The sequence below is a fragment of the Myotis myotis genome, unplaced genomic scaffold (assembly GCF_014108235.1).
Source record: "Myotis myotis isolate mMyoMyo1 unplaced genomic scaffold, mMyoMyo1.p scaffold_m19_p_7, whole genome shotgun sequence".
Lineage (NCBI taxonomy): Eukaryota > Metazoa > Chordata > Mammalia > Chiroptera > Vespertilionidae > Myotis > Myotis myotis.
The window spans coordinates 70,338,961-70,364,738 of record NW_023416379.1 but is presented as its reverse complement, the minus strand read 5'-3'; the positions used below and the strand labels follow the sequence as shown (position 1 = coordinate 70,364,738).

At 37.6% G+C, this 25,778-nt stretch overlaps 1 protein-coding gene across 1 annotated transcript in view; it reads right to left on the bottom strand.

Moving 5' to 3' along the window:
• The window catches only part of EYS (eyes shut homolog), a 1,264,258-nt gene that overhangs the window by 829,647 nt on the left and 408,833 nt on the right, over positions 1-25,778 (bottom strand). The window contains 2 exon segments of the mRNA XM_036318417.1: positions 25,274-25,378; positions 25,559-25,655. Coding sequence (XP_036174310.1) covers positions 25,274-25,378; positions 25,559-25,655 — 202 coding nt within the window.

Here is a 25,778-nt window from a genome sequence, read left to right as displayed (position 1 = left end):
ACATCATCCTAATATATATACTAAACTTTAGATGTTTGACTTAATTTAAATAAATGGCTATGCTTCCATTTTAATTTTTTTTTTTTAAAGAAAATACAATTTACCATTTTTTGGTTCTCAATCTCCAGAATTCCCCGAATGAAATTTGAAACTGGCCCCTGGGGCAAGAAAAGACTAAAGAAAGGGGCAGTTCAGTCCAGATTGGCATGGTGTCAGGTTTAAGAATCTTTATATCTTGGGCAGCTACAAGAAGACTAGATCTCCACACCCACCCACCAGAATCTTAAAAGTTTATATAGAGGCCTTAAGAGGGTTCAGTCACATGTACAGTGTAGACAGTCTCAATAACACCTTCCTCTATCAAAGCCACTTCTCAATCCTTGAAGTGTCTCCTACTGTGGGAATAGTGTGTGGAACATACGTTACAAGGACAGAGGGGATAATAAGCCTCAGATCACATGGAATCAGCTTGAAGGTCAACTGTCAGTCACATCCTCTCAATAAGTTCTTCCAACAACCTTTTAGAAATGTTCCCCTTAAATATTCTTTATGTGAGATTTTTTTTATGAATGTGCCCGGGTACATAATTAATGAAACTGAAAATTACTATTGAACTTACTTCCACAATTGTAGTAATTTTACTATTATATAAATACTAGAGGCCTGGTGCACGAGATTTGTGCTCACGGGGGATGGGGGTCCCTCAGCCAGGCCTGTGTCCTCTTGCAGTCCGGGAGCTGTTAGTTGGACATCCTTAGTGCTGCCGAGGAGGCGGGAGAGGCTCCCACCACCATACAGGCTTCTGGCTGAGCAGTGCTCCCTCTGTGGGAGCACACAGACCAGCAGGAGGCAGCTTCTGCATCACGTGTCTGCCCCCTGTTGGTCAGTGTGCATCATAGCAACTGGCCATTCCACTGTTCAGTCGATTTGCATATTAGCATTTTATTATATAGGATAAACTTTTAACTATTTTAGGTTTAAAATGGAAGACTATTCTGTCTATGGATTTAATGGTATTTTTATGATATTAACCCCCTCCTCTTTTATTGGCACATGATGGAGAAGTCATGTAATTCAATAATTAGATGTCAGGTTCAAAGTATCACACATTTTTAAAAATTTTTTTTATTGATTTCTGAGAGGAAGGGAGAGATAGAAACATCAATGATGAGAGAAAATAATTGATTGGCTGCCTCCTGCGTGCCTCACACTGGGGAGAGTCCACAACCTGGGCATGTGCCCTGATGGGGTATCAAACACTGACCTCCTGGTTCATCAATCTACCTTCAACCGCTGAGCCATGCCAGCCAAGCTAAGTATCTCACACTTAATAGAGGGAGTGATCTTCAAAAACCTTGTCATTGACCTGAAGCACTGAAGCATGAAACAGACTGACATAGAAAATGGTTTCCAGAAACTTCATCTGAATCACCTTTTAATGTGCACTATTTCGTCCTTATCTTAGTCATTGGCCCTCTGAGGACTCTGAGTTGCTAAGCTCAGATTTGTCCTACAGACTTTTATTTGAAAGAGTTTCTTTGCTCCTATGTGAATTTATTTTTATTGATTCAGATCTTGTCTCAATTTATCTCTGAATTTTTTTCCTCTAGTCTAAGCTGTGGCAGATATATATATAGTAGAATTAACCTGAAATTATTTTCAGTCTATTTCTAGATATTATACTGACTATGTCTTTGTTTCAAGATCTAGTCAGTCTGTATCTATTTGCCAGAAGCTAGAAGATCAATTCTCTTTAGTTGTGTACTGATATATGTAAAATAACATCAGTAAAAGCAGCAACCAATAATTCATGATCAAACCAATAAAATATGTGAAGAAAAAGAAACAGGGATCATTTAAACTCTCTTAACTTCTTGTTTTCATAGAAAAAAATATTAATTAAATTAATTTCCACAGATAACTATACGTTGAGAGAAATGTACACTCAGCAAAACAAGCTCTCCATAGTGATAGGTCTTTCCCCTCTTGTAAAAGTCTAAATAAAAAAGCCTTTACCAAGTTTCCTTGTAATGCTTTTGAGACAGATTTTTATTCCACTTTTCCAAAGGAACTCTTCCTAATTAACTTAAGTATTGACATAATTGTAATTATAATGAAAATGTAACCTACATAAACCTAACATGCCCATGACCCTCTTTTATTCATTCACCATATTGATTGTGTGCCAGACTTTAGTTGGGACTCAGATCCAAGTGTACTAGTAAATAAGGCTTGGACTTGCTTTGGAAAAACTCATAGAGAAGTCAGGGACATCAACTATAAGCATTACAGTAAATATATTCCAATAGAGAAGGTGTGAAGTACTATAAAAACACAAATAATTGCTAGGGAAGATGACAGGAAAGGTTTTACTGCTTAGTCATAAAGAAAGAATGGGATCTTTGTATCATTGGATAGAAAGCATTAAAAATGAATGTGAAAGCCCTAGCTGGTTTGGCTTAGTAGACACAGTGTTGGCCTGGGGACTAAGGGTCCCAGGTTAGATTCTGGTCAATGGCGTGTACCTCACTTGCAGGCTTGATCCCTGGCCCTGGTTGGGTCATGTGCAAAGGCAACTAATTGATGTGTCTCTCTCACCTTGCTATTTCTCTCTCTCCCTTCCATTCTCTCTAAAAACCAATGGAGAAAAAAAGCACTATTGGAGAACCAAGATGGCGGCATAGGCTAACGCAGGAGTTTGCTGCTTTGAACAACTACTTCAAAAGTGAAACCAAAAAGCGGAAGGGACATCACCCAGAACCACAGGAACGCTGGCTGAGTGGAAGTCCTACAACTAGGAGGAAAGAGAAACGCATACGGACACTCAGAGGAGGCGCAGTGCTGAAGTCAAATTCTGAGGTGCGGAGTGCGCGGAGCGGGCTGGCGGCGGAGGGCGCGGTTGGCGTTTTCAATCGGGAGGGAGTCGCAGAATCTGAGCTCCAGATCCCGGTGAGTCTTTAGGGACCCAGACTCAAACGGGAGAAGCGGGACTGTCTGGCTTCGGTCAGAGCGAGTGCAGCTTTCTCTCTGAGCTTTGCAGCGGGTGCTGGGACTCAGAGAGGCAGAGCCCCTGGGGACAGGACTGAGAGCCACCATAACTGCTCTCTCCGGCCCACCCTGTTGATCCTGTTCAACCCACCCCGCCCAAGCCCTGCACACAGGCATTTGCCGGATAGCCTCAGGCAAAGGCTAGATTAGCACCTCCCTAGAGGACAGAAGTTCTCTCACTGCTAACACAGCTGATTCTCATAGCCACTTGGCCTGGAGGTCAAACCCTCCCTGGAATTAGCTACAACAATCAAGATTTAACTATAAGACTGCGAACAAAGACCACTAGGGGGTGCACCAAGGAAGCATAACAAAATGCGGAGACAAAGAAACAGGACAAAATTGTCAATGGAAGATATAGAGTTCAGAACCACACTTTTAAGGTCTCTCAAGAACTGTTTAGAAGCTGCCGATGAACTTATTGAGGTCTACAAGAAAACTAATGAGACCCTCGATCTTATATTGGGGAACCAACTAGAAATTAAGCATACATGGACTGAAATAACGAGTATTATACAGACTCCCGACAGCAGACCAGAGGAGCGCAAGAATCAAGTCAATGATTTGAAATGCGAGGAAGCAAAAAACACCCAACCGGAAAAGCAAAATGAAAAAAGAATTCAAAAATGCGAGGATAGTGTAAGGAGCCTCTGGGACAGCTTCAAGCGTACCAACATCAGAATTATAGGGGTGCCAGAAGATGAGAGAGAGCAAGATATTGAAAACCTATTTGAAGAAATAATGACAGAAAACTTCCCCCACCTGGTGAAAGAAATGGACTTACAGGTCCAAGAAGCGTGGAGAACCCCAAACAAAAGGAATCCAAAGAGGACCACACCAAGACACATCATAATTAAAATGCCAAGAGCAAAAGATAAAGAGAGAATCTTAAAAACAGCAAGAGAAAGAAACTCAGTTACCTACAAGGGAATACCCATACGACTGTCAGCTGATTTCTCAACAGAAACTTTGCAGGCCAGAAGGGAGTGGCAAGAAATATTCAAAGTGATGAATACCAAGAACCTACAACCAAGATTACTTTATCCAGCAAAGCTATCATTCAGAATTGAAGGTCAGATAAAGAGCTTCACAGATAAGGAAAAGCTAAAGGAGTTCATCACCACCAAACCAGGATTATATGAAATGCTGAAAGATATCCTTTAAGAAGAGGAAGAGGAAGAAAAAGGTAAAGATACAAATTATGAACAACAAATATGCATCTATCAACAAGTGAATCTAAGAATCAAGTGAATAAATAATCTGATGAACAGAATGAACTGTTGATTATAATAGAATCAGGGACATAGAAAGGGAATGGACTGACTATTCCTGGGGGGGAAAGGGGTGTGGGAGATGCGGGAAGAGACTGGACAAAAATCGTGCACCTATAGATGAGGACAGTGGGTGGGGAGTGAGGGCGGAGGGTGGGGCGGGAACTGGGAGGAGGGGAGTTATGGGGGGAAAAAAAAGAGGAACAAATGTAATAATCTGAACAATAAAGATTTAATTAAAAAAAAAAGCACTATTTAGAAAATAAAAAACACTGCTAAATACAAAAAAAAAAAAAATAAAAAAAAAATTAAAAACCAATGGAAAAATATCCTCAGGTGAGAATTTTAAAAAAATTGCATGCAAAAGGTCATGCTGTTGTAAAAGAGAATTGTATTTCTCAGGAGCTCACCATGTGACTGGGGAATTGACCATAATTACTTTTTTAGGGTGAAATTAATCCAATGACTGTGACTCCTTGAATTTGTGTTCACATAGCAACATTTTCTCCATTTCCACTATCCCACTATCTAGTGCAAAATAATATAACGAACGCTTTACATACATTACTAAGATCAAGGTATACTTGTTAATGACAGTCTTTCTTTGCTATTGTGTGTTCTTAGTGAATAAATGATGATTCCAAGGGAACAGAGTAGGAGCTGGGCACAGTGTTCTCAGGTGTAATAGTAAAAACATGTCAGGATATTATTATTTCAAATTGATAAATTTGAAAATGTATTTTTACAAAATATCTATAATAATAAAAGCATAATACGCTAATTAGACTGGATGTCCTTCCGGACGACCTTGTAGACAAAGCTGTGGTGGCGGGGGCAGAGCCCTTTTCACGAATTTTGTGCATCGGGCCTCTAGTATAAGATAATAACTGATCTCAATTTAAACATAGTTGCACATACACAGAACAGTTATATCATATTTCCAAAAGTTTCAAAACCTACTATCTAGTAGAGAGCAAGATGGTGGCCAGCAAGACAGCAGTGAGGAAGAGATTATGAGAGAGTAAGGGAGTGAAAGAGGAATGTGTGGATGTGTGTGGTGTGTGTGTGTGTGTGTGTGTGTGTGTGTGTGTGTGTGTGTGAAGAACAGTTAGTCCTTCAGGACTTTTGGGGGCTAGCAGACCACTCTCTCTTAGACAAGGAGCCCCTGCTACCACTGCAAACACTCCCAGGCAGCTGATGCTGGCACAGAAACCATGCCATCTTGAAGGGCAGAGCTGCTGTGACTAGGAGCCCAGCCTTACTACCATCCAGACTGGTCTCAGATGCTAACTGGGACCCTAGAGCCACTCTGAACAAAGACCTGCTACAGCAGCTTCAGACCCATGGACACCTAGACTCCAGCCATCCTGGCTGCAGGCTCCTGTGAGTCCCAGAGGATGTTCCCCTCATGCCGATGCTCTGTGGCTGTGGGCTCCAGCCCCCAACCTCTCCTCTCTCAGTGCGTCGACCTGCTATGGCCACACACCCCAGCCCCGAAGCTCTACTGTGACTCTTGGTGTGCATGGGACTCCTGCCGGCCCATTGTGGCTGCATGTCTCGGTGCCTGAGCTCTCACATGACTCTTGGGGTATGCATTGCTCCCACCAAGCATGCTGCTGTTGCTCAGGCCCTGCAATTCGGTGCCTGGACCCTTTAATTATAGCAAAAATGGGGAGATAAATAAACCCCCAAAGGAAAGAAAAGGAGGAATCACCAACAAAAAGAACTAAATGAAATAGGCATGCAATATGTCAGAAAAAGAATTCAGAGTAATGGTCATACAGTTCATAAACTGGATGGACGAGAAAATCAACAACCTATATAAGAATCAAGAGGAAATCAAAAGTGATATAGCTACAATAAAACCACCATGGAAGGTTTCAATAGTAGACTAGGAAAAGCAGAGGACTGAATAAGTGAGTTAGAAGATAGGGTAGAGAAACAAGACCAATCTGAACAGCAATTGGAGAAAAAAATTACAAAGCAGGAGAGCCTAAGGGAGCTTTGGGACAACATAAGTATAATAGGGATGCCAGAAGGACAAGAAAGGAGCAAGGATTAGAGGACTTATTTGAATAATGATGACAGAAACCTTCCCTGAGATGAGGAAGAAAAAAGTCACATAGGCACAGAGAGTCCCAAACAAGATGAACCCAAGAAGACCCACATCAAGACACATTGTAAGTACAATGGCAAACTGTAATGACAAAGAGAGAATCTTAAAGGCTGCAAAAGAGAGACAGAGTGTTACCTACAAAGGATTTCCCATTAGATTATCAACTGATTTCTCAACAGAAACACATCAGGTCAGAAGGGAATGTAATGAAGTATACAAAGTGATGCAAAGCAAGGGACTGAATCCAAGAATACTCTACCAGCAAGGCTATCATTCAAATTTGAAGGGGAAATCAGGAGCTTCACAGAAAAAAAAAGATTAAGGGAGTTTATCACTACCAAGCCAGCAATGCAAGAAATACTAAACCGACTATTGTAAAAGGAAAAAATAGAACGGGAAGTAGGAACACAGGTATGAAGAATAAAAATGGCTACAAACAAGTACCTATCAATAATAACCTTAAACTTAATAGACTAAATGCTCAAATCAAAAGACACAGAGTGGCTGAATGGATAAGAAAGTATAACCCATATATTTTCTCTCTACAAGAGACCCACCTCAGAACAAGAGACTCACACAGACTAAAACTGAAGGGATGGAAAAATATTTTTCAGGCAAATGGAAATGAAAAAATATCTGGGGTAGCAATACTTATATATGACAAAATAGACCTCAAAGGGAATGCCATAATAAGAGACGAGAAAGGCCACTTCATAATACAAAAAGGACCAATACAACAAGAGGATATAACTCTGATAAACACATATGCACCCAATGCAGGAGCACCCAAATACATTAAAAACAAAAACAAAACAAACAAACAAACAAACAAACAAACAAAAAACTTTTGGAAGTTATTAAGGAAGAAATTGACAGCAATGCAATCATATTAGGGGACCTTAATAGCCCATTGACATCACTGGATAAATTCTATAGACAAAAAAATATCAGCAAAGAAACAGCAATCCTAAACGACTCACTAGATCAGAAGGACTTAATCAACATCTTCAAAACATTCCACCCCAAAGCTACAGAATATATATTCTTCTCAAGTACACATGGAACATTTTCAAAGATAGACCACATATTGGGACACAGGAAAAGTCTCCAAAATCAAGAAGATTGAAATCATATCAAGCATCTTCTCAGATCACAATGGCCTAATATTAGAAATAAACTACAATAAAAACAATCACCAAAATTCAAACACTTGGAGGCTAAATAGCATGTTATTAAACAATGATTGGGTTACCAAAGATATCAAAAAAGAAATTAAAAACATCCTGGGAAAAAATGACAATGAAAACACAACAATCTAAAGTCTATGGGACACAGTGAAAGCAGTCCTGAGAGGGAAGTTCATAGCATTGCAGGGCTACCTCAAAAAACAAGAAAAAATGGTAATAAACTATCTAACTCTACAACTTAAAGAATTACAAAGAGAGCAACAAGAAAAGCACAGAGTGAACAGAAGGATGGAAATAATAAAAATCAAAGGGGAAATAAATGACATAGAGACCAAAACAAACAAACAATAACAACAACAACAACAAATACAAAAAATCAATGAGACCAAGAGCTGGTTCTTTGAAAGGATAAACCAGATCGATGAACCTCTAGCCAGGCTTACCAAGAAGCAAAGAGAGAGGACCCAAATAAACAAAATCAGAAATGAGAGAGGTGAAATAACAACACACCCCACTGAAATACAAAGGATTGTAAAAGAAATACTATGAACAACTCTATTCCAATAAAATGGTCAACCTAGAAAAAATTGACATATTCCTAGAATAATATGAACTTCCATAACTCAATCAGGAAGAATAAAAAAATCTTAATAGGCCAATAACTATGGAGAAAATTGAAGCAGTAATGAAAAAACTTCCAGCATCAAAATAAAAAGCTTCTTCACAGCTAAAGAAAACTTCAACAAAATAACACGAAAGCCCACTGCATGGGAGAACATATTTCTCCTTTAAGGGTTCAATCTCCAACATTTACAGGGAACTCATACAACTTAACAAAAGGAAGATTAAAAATCCAATCTAAAAATTGGCAAAGGACCTAAATAGACATTTTTCGAAAAAGAACATACAGAAGTCCAAGAGACAGTGAAAACATGCTCAAAGTCACTAATCATCCAAAAGATGCAATTCAAAACAACAATGAGGTACCATCTCACAACTGTCAGAAAGGCTATCATCAACAAATCAACAAATGACCAGTGCTGGTGAAGATGTGGAGAAAAAGGAACCCTCTTGAACTGCTGGTGGGAATGAAGACTAGTACAGCCACTGTGGAAACAGTATGGCATTTCCTCAAATAATTAAAAATAGAAATGCCATTTGACCCAGTAATCCCGCTTGTAGGAATATATCCCAAGAAACTAGAAACACCAGTCAGAAAGGATATATGCACCCCTATGTTAATAGTAGCTCAATTTACCATAGCTAAGATTTGGAAACAGCCTAAATGCCCATCAGCAGATGAGTGGATTAGAAAACTGTGGTACATCTACACAGTGGAATACTATGCTGCTGTAAAAAAGAAGGAATTCTTACCATTTGCAACAGCATGGATGGACCTGGAGAGCATTATACTAAGCAAAATTAGCCAGTCACAGAAAGATGAATATCACATGATCTCACTCATTTGTGGAATATAATGAACAATATATATTGATGAACAAAAATAGAGCAGATCCAGAGACAGAGCAGTATCAAACAGACTGTCAAACCTCATATGGAAGGCAGGGGAGGATGGTGGGAAGGGGGAGAGAGCAACCAAAGGACTTGTATGCATGCATATAATCATAACCAATGGACACAGATACTAGGGGAGTAAGGGCATGTTGCGAGGGTTGGGGGTGGTGGGGGGAGGTCAATGGGGGGAAAGTAGACATATGTGATACTATATGTAATAGTTTAAAAGTTAAAAAAGAAAATATTGTGAAATAACAAAAACAAAACAAACAAGCAAAAAAACCTACTTTCCAGTCTGGAATGTAGAATATTATAAATTATTTTGGGACATCTTTCTTTTTAATGATAGATTTGCAATGATGATCATTTATTTTTCTCATTCTATTCTTAGAAACAATTTATGCATTAAATTTACCAAATTATCTGACTCTCTATCTCTCTCTATCCCTCCTTTTTTTTCTGTCTCTCTGTTTCAAAGCCAGAAAATGTTTATATCCTTTGCCTTTTGCCAAATTTTGTTTTCTATATTTAAACAAAAATGTTTCTAAGAGGCTTCATTATCAAATCAGTAGCAGACCACATCTAGCTAAGCTAAGGGAAAAAATAAAAGTGAACCTTGATTTTTATTAAGATCTTATGGACCCAGTTATCCTATATAATAAAAGCCTAATATGCTAAGTGTCTGGTGACAGGTCGACTATTCAGCCAATCAAAGTGTAATATGTTAATGATATGCTAAGGCCACTCAATTGCTCACTATGACTTGCACTGACCACCAAGGTGCAAATAGTCAACTGGTCAATCAGTCGCTAAGACGCGCAGTGACCACCAGGGGGCAGATGCTCCGACTGGTAGGTTAGTTTGCTGCTGGGGTCTGGCTGATGGGGCCTGAGCCATATGGGCCAAACACACCCTGGAGCCTTCCCAAGGTCCGGCTGGCCAACCTCCTGTGTCCCTCTTCTGCTGGCCGGCCCTGATTGGAACTGGGCAAGACAAGGCTGGACACACCCTGGAGTCCTCCCAAGGTCCCTCCTCAGTCCCGTTCGTGCACTGGTAGGGTCCCTGGCCTGGCCTTCATCCTCCAGCAATCTGGGACTCCTCGAGGGATATTGGAGAGCCAGTTTTGGCCTGATCCCGCAGGCCACGCCCTTTGGGAGGGCACCAGAAGCAGAGCTTGTGGCTGGTGAGCACCGCTGCAGCAGCGTGAGCCTCTCCTGATAGAGACTGATTGGGCGCGAGCTTGCATCAGGTGCAGTGGGGCCAGGATGAGCGGGAGCGGCAGGTAGAAGCTACAGGTGGCATTTGGACTGTGGGTTTCAGCCCAATCCCCACAGGCTACCCCAAGGGACCCCAACTGTGCACGAATTCATGAACGGAGCCTCTGGTTTTATAATAATTATTGCATTGTATGTTAAAAGTCTCTAAAATATTTCTTCCTATTGGAGAGACCATATTTTAACAACTCTTAAAACAAAGATATTCATAATTTAAATATCCTGTTTCAAAGGAACAATTAAGACCATCAAATATGTAATATATTTTTGATAAAATGAAAATTTCTAATTTAAATTCAAAGCTTTTATTTCAAAAGTTTTAGTGGAATTAAACTAAAGTAGGTTGTCAAGGTATTGAACATTTTTGTTTAAATTTTTAAAAATTTGATAGTGACTTAAATTTTTCCAGATAGGTTTTAAAGATCTTTTCCAATCAGTAAAAAGCATTTTAACAGGTGACTTCTGAAGAAAATTCAATACACTAAAATGAAGTACAGAAAAAAAAGAGTAACTCTGATTTTCATAAAGTAATATCGCCTTAATGAAAGGAGATGAAAAAATGTAAGCTAATCACAGAAGCTTACAGCCCTAAAGTGAGCCCCTGCTTTATATTATCCTTTACATTATTCTATTATCTTCTTTTCACCTTGTCTCAGATATGAAAGGAATTTAAAAGAAAAAAAATATTGTTTCTATGCTTCTGGAAAGCTGAGTTATTTTAAAATACAACCACTATGTTGATTAAATCATATTACAAGTTCTAAGATGTAGTAAATATTTTTTCAATTCATTTTCTTTTTATTAATTTATTGGGGTGACACTGGTTAGCAAAATTATATATTTCAGATGCACAATTATACAACATATCATCTGTACATTGTATTGAGGTTTTTATTTAAATATTTATTTGTAATATTAGTATTCGATAGATGATTTTTTCAATAGATCATTTTATAAAAACATACAGTCAAATGACAAAAATTAAACTGTAAACTCTCAGTGATGAAACTTTATATTAGAAATTCTTTGCCCATTATAGCAATTAAAAATTTGATAGAATTCAGGATATATTTAAAGCAATTTAAATAAAATTCTTGTGATTCCATAACCGCAATTCTAAGCCACAGTACTTTATAATTAATAATATTTTCTCACTTATATGTGAAATCTAATGAACAGAAAAAACTGATGAATAAAATAGAACAAGAGGTAGGAAAACATGAGATAGATTGAGGAATCTCAGAGGGAAAGGGGGGATGGGGGGAGGGGGTTAACTTAAGAACTTATATGCATATACCCATTGCCCATGAACACAGGTAAGACAGTGATAAAGGCCTGGGGTGGGGTGAGAACTGGATGGCTGGGGGCAAGAGGGAAAAAGGGGGGACATCTGTAATACTCTCAACAATAAAGATTAAAATATAATAATAAAATAAAATTAACAGAAAGAATTCAACTCCATTGGAATAAGGTGATTGGGAGCTTTCTGGGAAATGTCTGGTACAATTTTCATGTATAAAAAAGGCCTTTTTAGCATTGGAACCACAAGACATAAATTTAAATCCTATTCCTGGGGAAAATAAAAGTTGAACAAGTTACAGAAGAAAAAAATCATTAGAACATGAACAAAATCAAGTCACGATTTGACTTTGGGTGGTGGGCACACAATGCAATATATACATCATGTATCATAGAAGTGTACACTTGAAACCTATATGACCTTATTAACCAATGTCACCCAATAAATTTAATAAAAAATAGAAAAAGAATATGAACAGTCTATTATATCTGCAACATAAAGATTCTTGTATAAAAATTCTATAAAGAAGCTAAATATATCCTTTAGATAATATATTTTAATTTTAATCAGTTATAAAATATGATATAAAATGTATCTGTTCTATAAGTTTTCATTTTTAACAAAACAGTTATATTTAAGTATGCTATATATAATGCAAAATAATTATAGTCTTTTAAATATTTGCACATAAAATATTAAATTTAATATTAATCTAAGAGAATATTGCATATGTTCAGATATATGGTTTATTTTTTTTTGTTTCAATTTATCCAGCATCTTTAAGATGCGGTACTTTAAGATGCACAATATAGTCTGTGTACCTCAAGCAACAAAGAAAAGTAAACTATTTTTTACCCAAAAAATTTATTCCAGAGAATGACTGTCTTTAAAATAGTCTTTGTGTGAAACTATTATAATTTCACTGCATATGGATGTGGGTTTCATCTGAAATAATGCTGTTATGTTCAGTGGAATAGAATTCATTTGCATTAATAACTGGTTTCTAAGCAAACAACTTATTTTAAAAAGTACTTTGGCTAATGATTTTCTACTTAAGTGCACATTAAATAATGATTTTCAACTTTGTAACTAACGAACTGATAAATTCATAAATGTCAAATACTGACTGGTTACAATATTTTTGTTGGTAATGGTTTGGTTATAATAATATCAGGCAAACATTTAAAACATTTTTTTCTTCTATATTCTTTGAATGGATCGGCCAATGTTACTGTAATTGTTCTGGTGAATTCTCTATTTACATATAAATTTTTAGTAGATCAATATTATTGTCACTGACCTAAGTGAACTGATTGTTATGGCTTAAAATGACATTAGTTCTATTGGATAACATATGTTATCAAGAGTCAGAAAATGTCAATTCCAGTGCCCAGCTTTGCAATAATTTTGAAAACAAACTGAGGCTGTCATCCAGACACTGCCATATATCAAGGAATTCATTTTTAAGTGACATCATTAGGACAAATTATTAATTGTTTCAGGCTTTAGTTTCAAAAACCAAAAGAGTGAATGAAGCAGATTAAAAACATAGATATAATCATGAAGTATATTATGTAATAATTATTATTTTAATGTTTTCATTGGGTGTCTATAGTTTAATTTGTAATAAGTATACAATTGGTGTCGAGTTTTTAGAATATTTCAAAGATTTCTAATGGATAAGTCAATTCTAAAATTAACCAAAATATGTTTAATCAAAAAACACAATTCTGTAAAACAAAGCTATATAAAAATGTAATTAGTAGTTTTTCAGCTGTTCATAGTTATTTTTTACCTTTTAAACATTTTATTGCACTGAAAATGGCTTTTTTATCATAACAATTTAAACAGTCATTTTTTGATAATTAAATAATAAATGCCCATGTACCCATCATCCATATTTAATTCATTTTAATATTTTTCCAAGCTGCTAAATAATTTTTAAGGAAAATATACATAATGAACATATTTAAAGCCCATTTTTATATACCCATGTTAATTAACCTCCAATATTCTTCACAAAAAGAATATCATTATCTTAGGATGGTATGCATTCTTCAAAGTATGTTTTAATATTTTATTAAACATCATTACCAGCTTAAAATTTAAATAATTAGCTATAAATCTAATATTATCTGCACACAACTCATATAAAGAAATGATAGCCTGGCTGGTATGGCTCAATGGTTGAGTGTCAACCTCTGAACCAGAAGGTCATGGTTGGATTCCAGGTCAGAGCACATCTCAGGTTGGGGGCTCAATCCCCAGTGAGGGGTGGCAGGAGGCAGCCAATCAATGATTCTCATCATCGATGTTTCTATTTCTGCTTTTCCCTTCCTCTCTGAAATAAATAAAACTATATTGTTGTTTTTTTAAAAAAAAACTAGAAAACTCTGATAAACAAAACAAATAAAAGCAACAACTAAATAACCTTGGCCAGTGATGCTAGGTGGTTAGAGTGCTGGCCTGTGCACCAAAGGGTTGTGGGTTTGATTCCTGGTCAAGGGCACATACCTGAGTTGTAGGTTCCTTTCCAGGCCCCAGCTGGGGTGATTGCAGAAGGCAACCAACTAATGTGTCCCTCTCACATCTGTGTTTCTCTCTTCCCGTCCCTCTTTCTACTTTCTCTCAATGGAAAAAATATCCTTGGGTGAGGATTAAAAACAATTTTTAAAAAAACCAAAAAACATAAAAAACACCACAAAACTAGAGACATTTCATGTTCATTTACAGAAAGACTGTATATTGTCAAGATATCAATTGATCTCTAGATTCAATGAAATCATAATCAAAATCCCAGGGAGTTATTTTTTAGATATTGCCAAAATGATCTCAAAGTTTATGTGTAGAGGAAAAAGACCCTGAATACTGAATACAATGTCGAAGGGAACATGATATTTATAAGAACAAATTGGAAGACTGGCACTGCCTCACTTCAAGACTTACCACAAAGCTATAGTAATCATGACAATGCATTATTATTAAAAGAACAGATAAATAGATCAATGGAACACAACAGAGAACCCAGAAGTAGACCCACATGGATATTGTCAACTGAACTTAGACAAAGGGGCAAAGGCAATTCAATAGAAAAAAGATGGTCTATTCAAAATTGTACTGGAACAGCTGAATATGTATGTGAAGAAAAAGAATTTTTCTGTGCTGTGACAAAAGCAAAACAATGATAAGGCAAACCATGGACTAGAAGAAAATATTTGCAAAAGACATATCTAATAAAAGACTATTATGCATAATATACAAAGAACTCTTAAAACTCAACAATAATGAAACAAACAACCTATTTAAAAATGGGCATGAACAGACAGACACCTAAACAAAGAAGTCATAGTGATGTAAAACAAGCATATAAAAAGGTGCTCCACACCATATGTTATTGGGGAAGTGCAATTAAAACAACAATGAAATACCAATATACAACTCTTGGAATGGCTAAATTTCCATAGCACTGACAATACCTAATGCTCATGAGAACATAAAACACAATAGGAACTCTCATTCACTTCTGATGGAAATGCAAAATGATACAGTCACTTTAGAAGATAATTTGGAAGTTTCTTAAAAAGTAGTTTTCTAGATAATATGCTGCATATATTATTCTAATCCTTTTTTCCATTCATCACATATTTCAGTAAACATTTAAGGATTATATATTCATATATATTTATTTATAGCAAATTTATTTATAGTAAGTTTATTTATAGTAAATTACATATAGTTTTCTGTTTATCCTATCCTGGAGGCCTGATGCATGAAATCTGTGCAAGAGTAGGCCTTTCTTCCCCTGGCTGCTGGCACCAGCATCCCTCTGGCACCCGGGAACCAGGCTTCCCTCCAGCCGCCAGAAGGCACCTAAAACCTAGGCTTCCCTCTGGCTGCCAGCAGGCACCCAGGACCCGGGCTTGCCTCACAGCCCTGGCTTCGTCAGGAAGTTCAACCGGTCCTATTAGCATATTACGCTTTTATTATTATCTATACTAATAAAAGGGTAATATGCTAATTAGACCAGTTCGACTGGGCCATCTTCCAGATGTCCGACATCCTTCTGGACAAAGCCATGGTGGTGGGGCCCAGGCAGAGGTAGTTGGGGCAAGATCAGACCTACAGGGGAGGGCAGTTGGGGGCGAGATCAGACCTACAGGGGAGGGCAGCTGGGGGTGAGATCAGGCCGGCAGGAGAGGGCAGTTGGAGGCGAGATCAGATGTAAATTACCTTTGGTTTCCAAATATCTCCTGTTTACTGCACCATCACCCTCAAAGACTGTCTCTGAACCGATGCTGGACACCTCCATTCCTTGCTTACTTTTCTGACCTCTGGGGAGGGCCTCTGGAACAAGGTGCCAGCACTGTGCAGTGCAACACTAATCAGAAGGTCAAAACTCATATCCAGAGGCCTCCAACATCTGTTTCATGTTACATCGAGTTTGTATTTCACTCATGGTTCAGTCAATACATTGTATTTATTGGCAGCGGTTTTTCCTAACATGAGTTGGGCTTGAAGATTAATATTCACAAAAACTCTTCAGCAATCTGCATGTGGAGCTGTCAGGGCAATCACCATTGATAGTTGGTTATTTTCCATCAAGCTTTTTAGGATTTTCTCAGTTTGAGACATACTTTGCAGCCATCAGCAAGATTGAAGGGTGAATATCAACCCTATAATCAATTCAGCTCTCTGTAAATGAATTCATTGTTCTTGTGTTCATGAATACATCACATGGGTACTCTTTTAAGTAGAGGGCATTGGGGCTGGCTTCGTTCTGTAGCAATTTGAGATCTCAAGCTGAAACTTGGGAAAGTAGTCTTCAGAAGCCATATAATAAATTCAAATGAAAAGTCTTCATTTAGATTTTTTAGGTCATTTTGGTTCTATTATTTATTTCATGCCAGTCTCCAACTCAGAGCTATCACTTGGGTCCCATGCAGGGCAAATTGAAAATGCCAGGCAGTTAATGCCCCATACTTCAGTCTGCATAATTTCTGTGAGCCCATTATCCAGTTAATAATGACATCTTCTGCTCAGTTGATAGCATTTTTAAAAAATATTAATTCTTTACCACTCTTTTTCCTGGCCAGAGCCCCACACTTTCAGGCTTGGTCATGATTCTGTTTTTGGACAGTGATCTATAAGTAAAGGAGGAAGGCTGCTATTTCAGAGCCTAGAGCTTAAGAAGGTTTTCATGTTTTTGCTTATTCTCTTGAACCTCTGCCACTCCATGAGAACAATATGCTAATCTAGTAAGGATGAGAGACACTGGGAATAGAGCCATTTCAGCTGACATAACAGACTTATAAAAACTCCTCCCGCGTTAGCCAGGTGCAAGAGAAACCTTGATGAACTTAACCTATATACATTAGCTAAATTATAGGAGACCACAGATATGCAAATAACAACAAATGATTGCTATTTTTAACCACTGAGTTTTCAGGATTTTTGCTAAGCAACAGCAGCAAACCACTATGGTCTGTATAGTAATTTTAAGGAGGTTATATCCTCTGTACACAGGGGAGAAATATGACTAAGGAACTTAGATATCTGTATTCACTTTAATCTCCCTTTCTTTTTATTTTTTATTAAATTTATTGGGGTGACATTTGTCAACATGAACATATAGGTTTCAGGTATAGGTTTCTATTTTACAAGAGCTGTATATTGCCCCTTGTACCCACCACCCAAAGACAAATTCCCTTTCTAGTAGAAGCAAAACTTATCCTGTGTCAAAAGGAATCGGTACTTCTCTGCATAACAAGACTTCCCCTAAATGCCACTGAAAAAATATGACTTATGAACTGTTGCCAATTTTCCCTGACCACTCCCGAACATTTCTCACTGGTTCTAGCCCATAGAGAATTATATTCCATCTTTGCTGATGAGAGATGAAAAACTTAACTGGGAACAGATAACCTATAACCTCAAAGAGTTATAAAGACCACCAACTGATATTGCCACAAAGCTGGTAGGACAATCAGAAAATAAACATAAGTCTTAAATGAGCTAACATTGTCATGGATTGGGAGAGAAGATTTAATATGCTAATATGAGCATCTGGATCGATGAGAATATGCTAGCTAATCAAAGACAGGACTTAATTTTAGCTTAGAAGACAAGGGTAGAATTGCCAGAGGTGGTTTGTTAGTTTGTTTTGTTTGTTTATATAATAGAGGTAGCAGTTCATAGGCCCATTGTTATGGAAATGTTTGAAGGAATCAATTGTATATAAACTGCCCCGTTACTCCTTCATGTCTATATTCAGAGATTATAGGAGAGCATTTCATCAGCTAAGAAGAAAGTCCATTCACCCAGGAGGGTACTGGACTCACCAACATTAAGCACAGGATTGGTGAGGAGGCACTAGTATCTTTATAAGCTCCATGGTGATTATCTTTTATAGGCTGGAGATAACAATGTAGAATGATGCATGAAGTTGGGTTCCCTGATATGAATTAGGATAATGAGATTCAATGAGAGATAAAGCTGATTGAATTTGTTTGCCTATCAGATTAAAACAATGAGCAAATAACCATACATATCAGAGAAACAGAATGGTGATTGTTGGATTGATTCACAGTTTATCTTTGGCTAATCAATGATGGGTTACTAGTAATAAATTATATGGATAATCTGTTATGGTGCTACTTTACATTTATATATATATATATATATATATATATATATATATATATATATAATCTGTCTGCAGGACAGAAATATGATTTAACTTGCCTTTGTAGGGATTCCTAGGCTTTTAGACAACTGTAGACCTAAGCTCTGTCACACACTCAGTCCGTCAACCGAAGGACTGCAAGAGCCTTTGAAGTAGAACCTTGCAATATAGTCACATGCGTTACACGTTTCGTCCTGAAGTCTCCTCAGAGGGATCTGAGGCCGTTTGCCAGTATGACTTGGCTGACGAAAGAAAGATATGCAGACCTTTCAGAGGTTATTTGATATTGGCCCTGAACTGATGATTATCTTTGAAATACCTCTGTTCCACCAGTGAAAAGACGAGATTATTTAAATTTGGTAGGTTAGTCGCAAAACTATGTTTTGTTTTGCTTTCCCACACAGTTTCTGAAGTGTTGTCACATATACTTAGTAATAGACAGAATTCCCATACTGGAATAAAATATTATAAAGGAAAGCCCAGATGGAAGATTTTGAAATGCCCCTTCATACTCATTCAAATTTTAAACTAAAAGCAATTTTACATTCCTAAGTGACTTTAGTGATTAGCATCCCCTTGAAAGGCTTGAGAGTTTCAGGGGTAGCTATTCAAAATATTTACTCCACCAGACTGGACAATGCCAAGCCACAGAAAATGATAATAGATAACCAGAAATTTAAGCAGGTTGTGATACAAATTTTGACTGCAATTCTAGATTCTGGGTCTCTATTAGGACAGATAAACATAGTCCTTGCTTGGAGGGCAACCATGACATAGCAAATGTGACTTTTTTTATCCTAATCAATGAATGTCCAGTTGAATTTGTCCAAATGTTTTTTAAATATATTTTACAAAGGTCAATATAAAGAAATACCAATTCTTCTCAAATTGATGTACAAATTCAATGGAATTCCAATTAAAATTCTACCTGGTCTTTGTTTAATTGTTTGGATGTAGGGACTTATGCAGAACATAGTTGATTGTAAGAGAAAAAAAATTGTCAAATAAAACTAAAGCTTCCTAAAGAAGATTGAAAAGATGAGATGTCTTCCCCTACCAGTATTGAGATATTTGAAAGGTAAGTAATTAAGATTTATGGCCTAGGCACGTGGGTGAAAAATTGAACTAAGGAAACAGAATAGAGGCAGAGAAATAGATATATTCACATATGTGAATTCAATCTGTGATTAAGAAAGCATTGCAAATCAGGCAAATCTGTGTGTAAAAGGCTGGATTACTTAATACATGTAGTAGACACAATTGGTTTTTCAAATGAAAAAAAAATGAACTCAGATTCCTACCTAATATAATTCACACAAAATTCCAGATAGATCAAAATTTAAATATGAATGGAAGAACTTTAAATATTTAAAAAGGAAATAGAAGAAATATATATTTCCCCTATGGCACACATTTTTTACTTCTGATTAAATTTATTGGGGTAACATTCTATATAAAAGTAGTTCTCAACCTTCTGGCCCTTTAAATACAGTTCCTCATGTTGTGACCCAACCATAAAATTATTTTCATTGCTACTTCATAACTGTAATGTTGCTACTGTTATGAATCGTAATGTAAATATCTGATATGCAGGATGGTCTTAGGTGACCCCTGTGAAAAGTTTGTTCGACTGCCAAAGGGGTCGCGACACACAGGTTGAGAACTGCTGCTATATAATAAAAGGTTAATATGCAAATCAACTGAATGGCAGAACGACCAGTTGCTATAATGTGCACTGATCACCAGGGGCAGATGATAAATGCAGGAGCTGGCCCCTGGTGGTCAGTGCGCTCCCAAAGGGGGAGCGCCACTCAGCCAGAAGCCCTGAGCCAGGCTCACAGCTGGTGAGTGCAGCGGCGCGGCAGCACTATGGATGTCCAACTGACAGCTTAGGCCCACTCCCCATCTGGAACGGGCCTAAGCTGTCAGTAGGACATCTTCCGAGGGCTCCGGGACTGAGAGAGGGCTGAGGCCGGGCTGAGGGACCCCCAAGTACACATTTTTTGTGCACCAGGCCTCTAGTTGGATAATAAGATTATATAGGCTCCAACTGTATATTTCTGATACATGATCTTCACATTGTACTGTATCCCACCACCCAAAGTCAAATCATTCTCCATAATCATATATTTGATCCCATTTATCCTTTTTTGCCTTCCTAATCTCCTTCCCTCTGGTAACCACCATATTATTGCATAGGTCTATGAGTTTTTGTTTGTTCATTTGTTGATTTCAATTTTATATCCCACATATGAGTGAAATCATATGGTTCTTAGCTTTTTCTGACTTATTTCACTTAGTATGATATTCTCAAGGTCCATCCATGTGGTCACAAGTAGGAGTATTTCATCTTCTCTTATGGCTGAGTCATATTCTGTCGTATATATCTACCACATCTTCTTTATCCAATCCTCTATTGAAGGACACTTCTGTTTTTCTATGTCTTGGCCACCGTGAATAATGCTGCAATGATAATAGAGGTTTTTGTGTCTTTGAGGATAAATGTTTTCAAAGTTTTCATGTAGATACCCAGAAGAGGGTCTGCTGGGTCAGATGGTAACTATACTTAATTTTTTTGAGGAACTTCCAAACTGTCTTCCAGAGTGGCTATAAAAAATGACTTGGCCAAAGAAGAAATAAAAGTTGAGATCAAAATATATAGAGAGACAAATGAGAATGACAATACAACATATCAAAACTTTTGGGATGCAGCAGAAGTAGTATATGAGTAAAGTTTTGTATCATTTCAGGCCTATCTCAAGAAACAAGAAAAGGAGAGAAACTAAGATGGCGGCATAGATAAACACCGAGAAATTGCTGCTTCCCACAACAATCGATAAATGCATCAAAAACACAAGGTGGACATCATCCAGAACTACAGGAGGGCTGGCTGAGTGTAAATTCTACAACTAGAAGGAAAGAAAAGCACACTGCGAGCGGGAGGAGCTGCGGAGGTGGAGTGCGTGGAAAGGGTCTGGCACCTGAGGACGCGGCTGTCTTTTTGAATCCGGAGGGAGACACAAGCTCCCGACGGCTCTGAAATCTGGTTCCGGGAAGTCTCTGGGGACCCAGGACTCATACGGGGAGATACTGGACTGTCTGGCAGCGGGCGAGCTTGAGAGCGGCTTTTCCTCAGAGGTGCTTGCAGCCATTGCCGGGACACTGGGACTCGCGACTCCTTAGGGCAGGGCTGAGGCTCCGCCATAGCTGCTTTCTCCGCCCTTTGATTTCTTGAGACCCCGCCCCGCCCAGGCTGCGGCAGAGGCTTTTGCATATGAATGCCCCGGCCATTTGCAACCTGTAATTACCTAACCGCAGCCGGGCCAGATAGACCCAGAGCTTCCAAGAGAAGGCCCAAGGCCCCACAGCGGCTTGCATTGCTACACAGCTGAGCATCATCAGGGCACTTCCAAACTCCAAGAAAAAGGAAGGGGAATCTGCAGTTCTCTACATAGTTCCTGCTGTGTAACCTCAGGCAGAGGCTAAATTAGCACCTCCTTAGATCCAAGAGCCACTGTACTCAGTGGTCAGAGGGGAACCATCCAGATCACAACTCCTCAGATCCATAAGGGACACACTCAGGGTGCAGTCTCAGTGAGCACCAAAGCCCCACGGAAGCAAGTCTTGCCCCAGAAGGGTGTCTCCAGCACAGAAGTTCTCCCACTGCAGACACAGCTGATTCTCGCTGCCAATTGCCCTGGAGGTCAATTCCTCCCAGTGATCCTACAACATGCAAGGCATAGCTACAACAAGACTGTGCACAAAGCCCACGAGGGGGTGCACCAAGAGTGTCCACCTCAGGTAACTGGGGAGGCTGAGCCACTGGGCCCTACAGGACACCTAGCACACAAAGCCACTCTATCAACACAGGGAAGCAGCCAAAATGCGGAGACAAAGAAACAGGTCACAAATGGCAGAAATGGAGGAAAGCAAACGACTGGATATAGAGTTCAAGGCCACGTTTATAAGGTTTTTCAAGAATTTTATGGAAACCGCCGATAAATTTAATGAGTCCCTCAATAAGTATAGTGAGACCATGGAGGACATGAAAAAGGACCAACTAGAAATTAAGCATACACTGACTGAAATAAAGAATAATCTACGGAGATCCAACAGCAGACAAGAGGATCCCAAAAATCAAGTCAAAGATTTGAAATACAAAGAAACAAAAAATACCCAACTGAAAAAGAAAAAAGAAAAGAGATTCCAAAAATATGGAGATAGTGTAAGGAGCCTCTGGAACAACTTCAAGCGTACCAACATCAGAATTATAGGGATACCAGAAGAAGAGAGAGGGCAAGATATTGAAAACCTATTTGAAGAAATAATGACAGAAAACTTCCCCCACCTGGTGAAAGAAATAGACTTCCAAGTCCAGGAAGCGCAGAGAACCCCAAACAAAAGGAATCCAAAGAGGACCACACCAAGACACATCATAATTAAAATGCCAAGAGCAAAAGACAAAGAGAGAATCTTAAAAGCAGCAAGAGAAAGACAGTCAGTTACCTACAAGGGAGTACCCATACGACTGTCAGCTGATTTCTCAACAGAAACCATGCAGGCCAGAAGGGAGTGGCAAGAAATATTCAAAGTGATGAATAGCATGAACCTGCAACCAAGATTACTTTATCCAGCAAAGCTATTATTCAGAATAGAAGGTCAGAGAAAGAGCTTCACGTATAAGAAAAAGCTAAAGGAGTTCATCACCACCAAACCAGCATTATATGAAATGCTGAAAGGTATTCTTTAAGAAGAGGAAGAAGAAAAAGGAACTCTTACCATTTGCCACAGCATGGATGGAACTGGAGAGCGGATAAATACCACATGATCTCACTCATTTGTGGAATATAATGAACAACATAAACTGATGAACAAGGACTGATCCAGAGACGGAGAGGCATTGATTGGACTGTCGGGCTTTGGAGGGAGGGTAGGGGAGTGTGGGGGTAAGGGGGAAAGATCAACCAAAGGACTTACATGCAGGCATATAGGCCTAACCAATGGACACGGACAACGGGGGGGGGGGGGAGGGCACGAGCGGGGGGGGGGGGGGGTAGAGGGTAACGTGGGGATAAGGACACATAAGTAATATCTTAATCAATAAAAATATATAAAAAAAAAGAAACAAGAAAAATCTCATGAACAATCTAACATTACATCTTAAAGAACTAGAAAAAGAAAAAAAAAAAAGCAGCCCAAAGTCAGCATAAGAAAGGAAATAAAAATTAGAGCAGAATTGAATGATATAGAGAACAAAAGACTACTATACAAAAATTAATACAACAAAGAGCAGGTTATTTGAAGAGATTAGTAAAATTGACAAACCCTGGCTAGAACCACTACGGAAAAAAGAGAAAAAACTCATATTAACAAAATCATAAATGAAAGAGAAGTTATACCACAGACATCACAGAAATACATAGGATCATAATAGGATACTATGAGAGACTATATGCCACAATATTCAATAACTTAGAAGAAATGGATAAGTGACTAGAAATATATAACATTTCTAGACTGAATCATGAAGAATTGGAAAACTTAAATGAACTTATCAATAGTGAGGAAATTGAAACAATCATCAAAAACCTCCCCAAAAGAAAAAGTCTAAGACCAGATGGATTCACTAGCAAATTCTATCAACCACTCAAAAAAAAAATTGATGCCTATCCTTATCAAACCCTTCCAAAATATTAAAGAAGAGGCAACAAATCTTCCTAACACATTTTTTGAGGTCAACAGAACCCTGATACCAAAACCTGGCAAGGGTAAGACACAAAAGAGGGAAGAAAACAGACAAATATCTCTAATAAATACAGATGTAAAAATCCTAAGGTGAACACTTTTAAAAAAGATAAAAAAATCAAATCATATACAAGCTAATCAATTAATTCAATGACATTACAATTAAGTTATAGTGCTCAAAACTCATCATAAAAGGTTACATGTCAAGCCACAATCACTAGAAGATATTTTCAGTACATAAAACTAACAAAAGAATTAATAATTAGAATATACATATAAATCTTTTTTAAAATTAACAAAGGAGAACATTAATGGGCAGATGACATAAATAGGCATTTCTAGCGAGGAAAAATAAATATCTTGAAATCTATGGAAAAATACTCAATCTTATAAGTTATAATGAAAATATAGACAAAATTCAGAAGGATATATAATTTTACACATAGAAGATAAGCTCTAATGGAATAATCTGACAATGCATATAGGAATACTTATTTACTTTTGCTGATTGTGAATATTCCATTTTCAAAATTAAATGAAATAAAAGATCATGATATAGTAAATTTGAAATGTCTACCTAATGGTTCAACTTATCTGTTTCTAGGTATAAAGCCTAGAGTAACACTAGTACTTAAGTATTTGGAGAAATGTTTAGAAACTTGACTAGCATTATTATTTCTAAGAAAGAAGAGGTAAATAACCCCCAAACCCATGTCTAGGAGTATAATAAATAAATGTTGGTATGTATCTAAATGGGGTATTCTACAATAGCTAAAAATAAACAACACATAAAAATACATTTAATAGATAATGTAGAAAAGTCAAGTTCAACAAAATAAATTCATTCAGAAGACTATACATAATATTATTTCAGTTATATTAATATGAAAACTAAAGAGAATTTTGTTCAGGCATCCATACAGTTAATTCTGTATATTGAGAACAACAGTGGTAAACATAAATTCAGGCTATTCAATACAATTGGATTGGAGGATGGAGGAGTACTTGGGAACAAACACAGGGCATCAGTAATGTTCTACTTCTTAAGTTGAATGATGGGTATATGTATGTTCACATTGTTATTTGTTAAATTACACACATATAATGATTGATTCAGTAAAATGTAGCACCTAACCCGTTTGTCAAATCCACGTAGGTTCAATTATTTTGGCAAGGTTTAGAGGAACACTCGGTTTCAATTTCACACAGAAGCCCAAAAAACACAGGTCTGCAAACACACTTTTTAAACAAGAAATTTAAGAATTGCATAGATATAAATGTATAAAGTCAAAGCTTCAAATAAATATAACATGGAAAATTGTTAATAATAAAAATGTTCAATTTGTCAGTTGAAAATATAAACTTGCATACATTTAGATACATGTACCTACATATTTTTTTCCTTTTTGGTTTTTCCTACCTGAAATTGTTGACCCCATCTTCACAGTCATGATACTTCTTACAGGGAAGGGAGAAACACTCATTCATGTTAATTTAACAGTGTTCCCCTTCAAATCCTGCTAAGAGAGATGTGAAGAATATGGATGAGCAATTTTCAGAGTGTGGATAACAGATCAGTGATAAACAGTCTGGAGAATTTGCTTATAATGGAACTTAAGAGAAAAAAAAAAGAAAGAGAA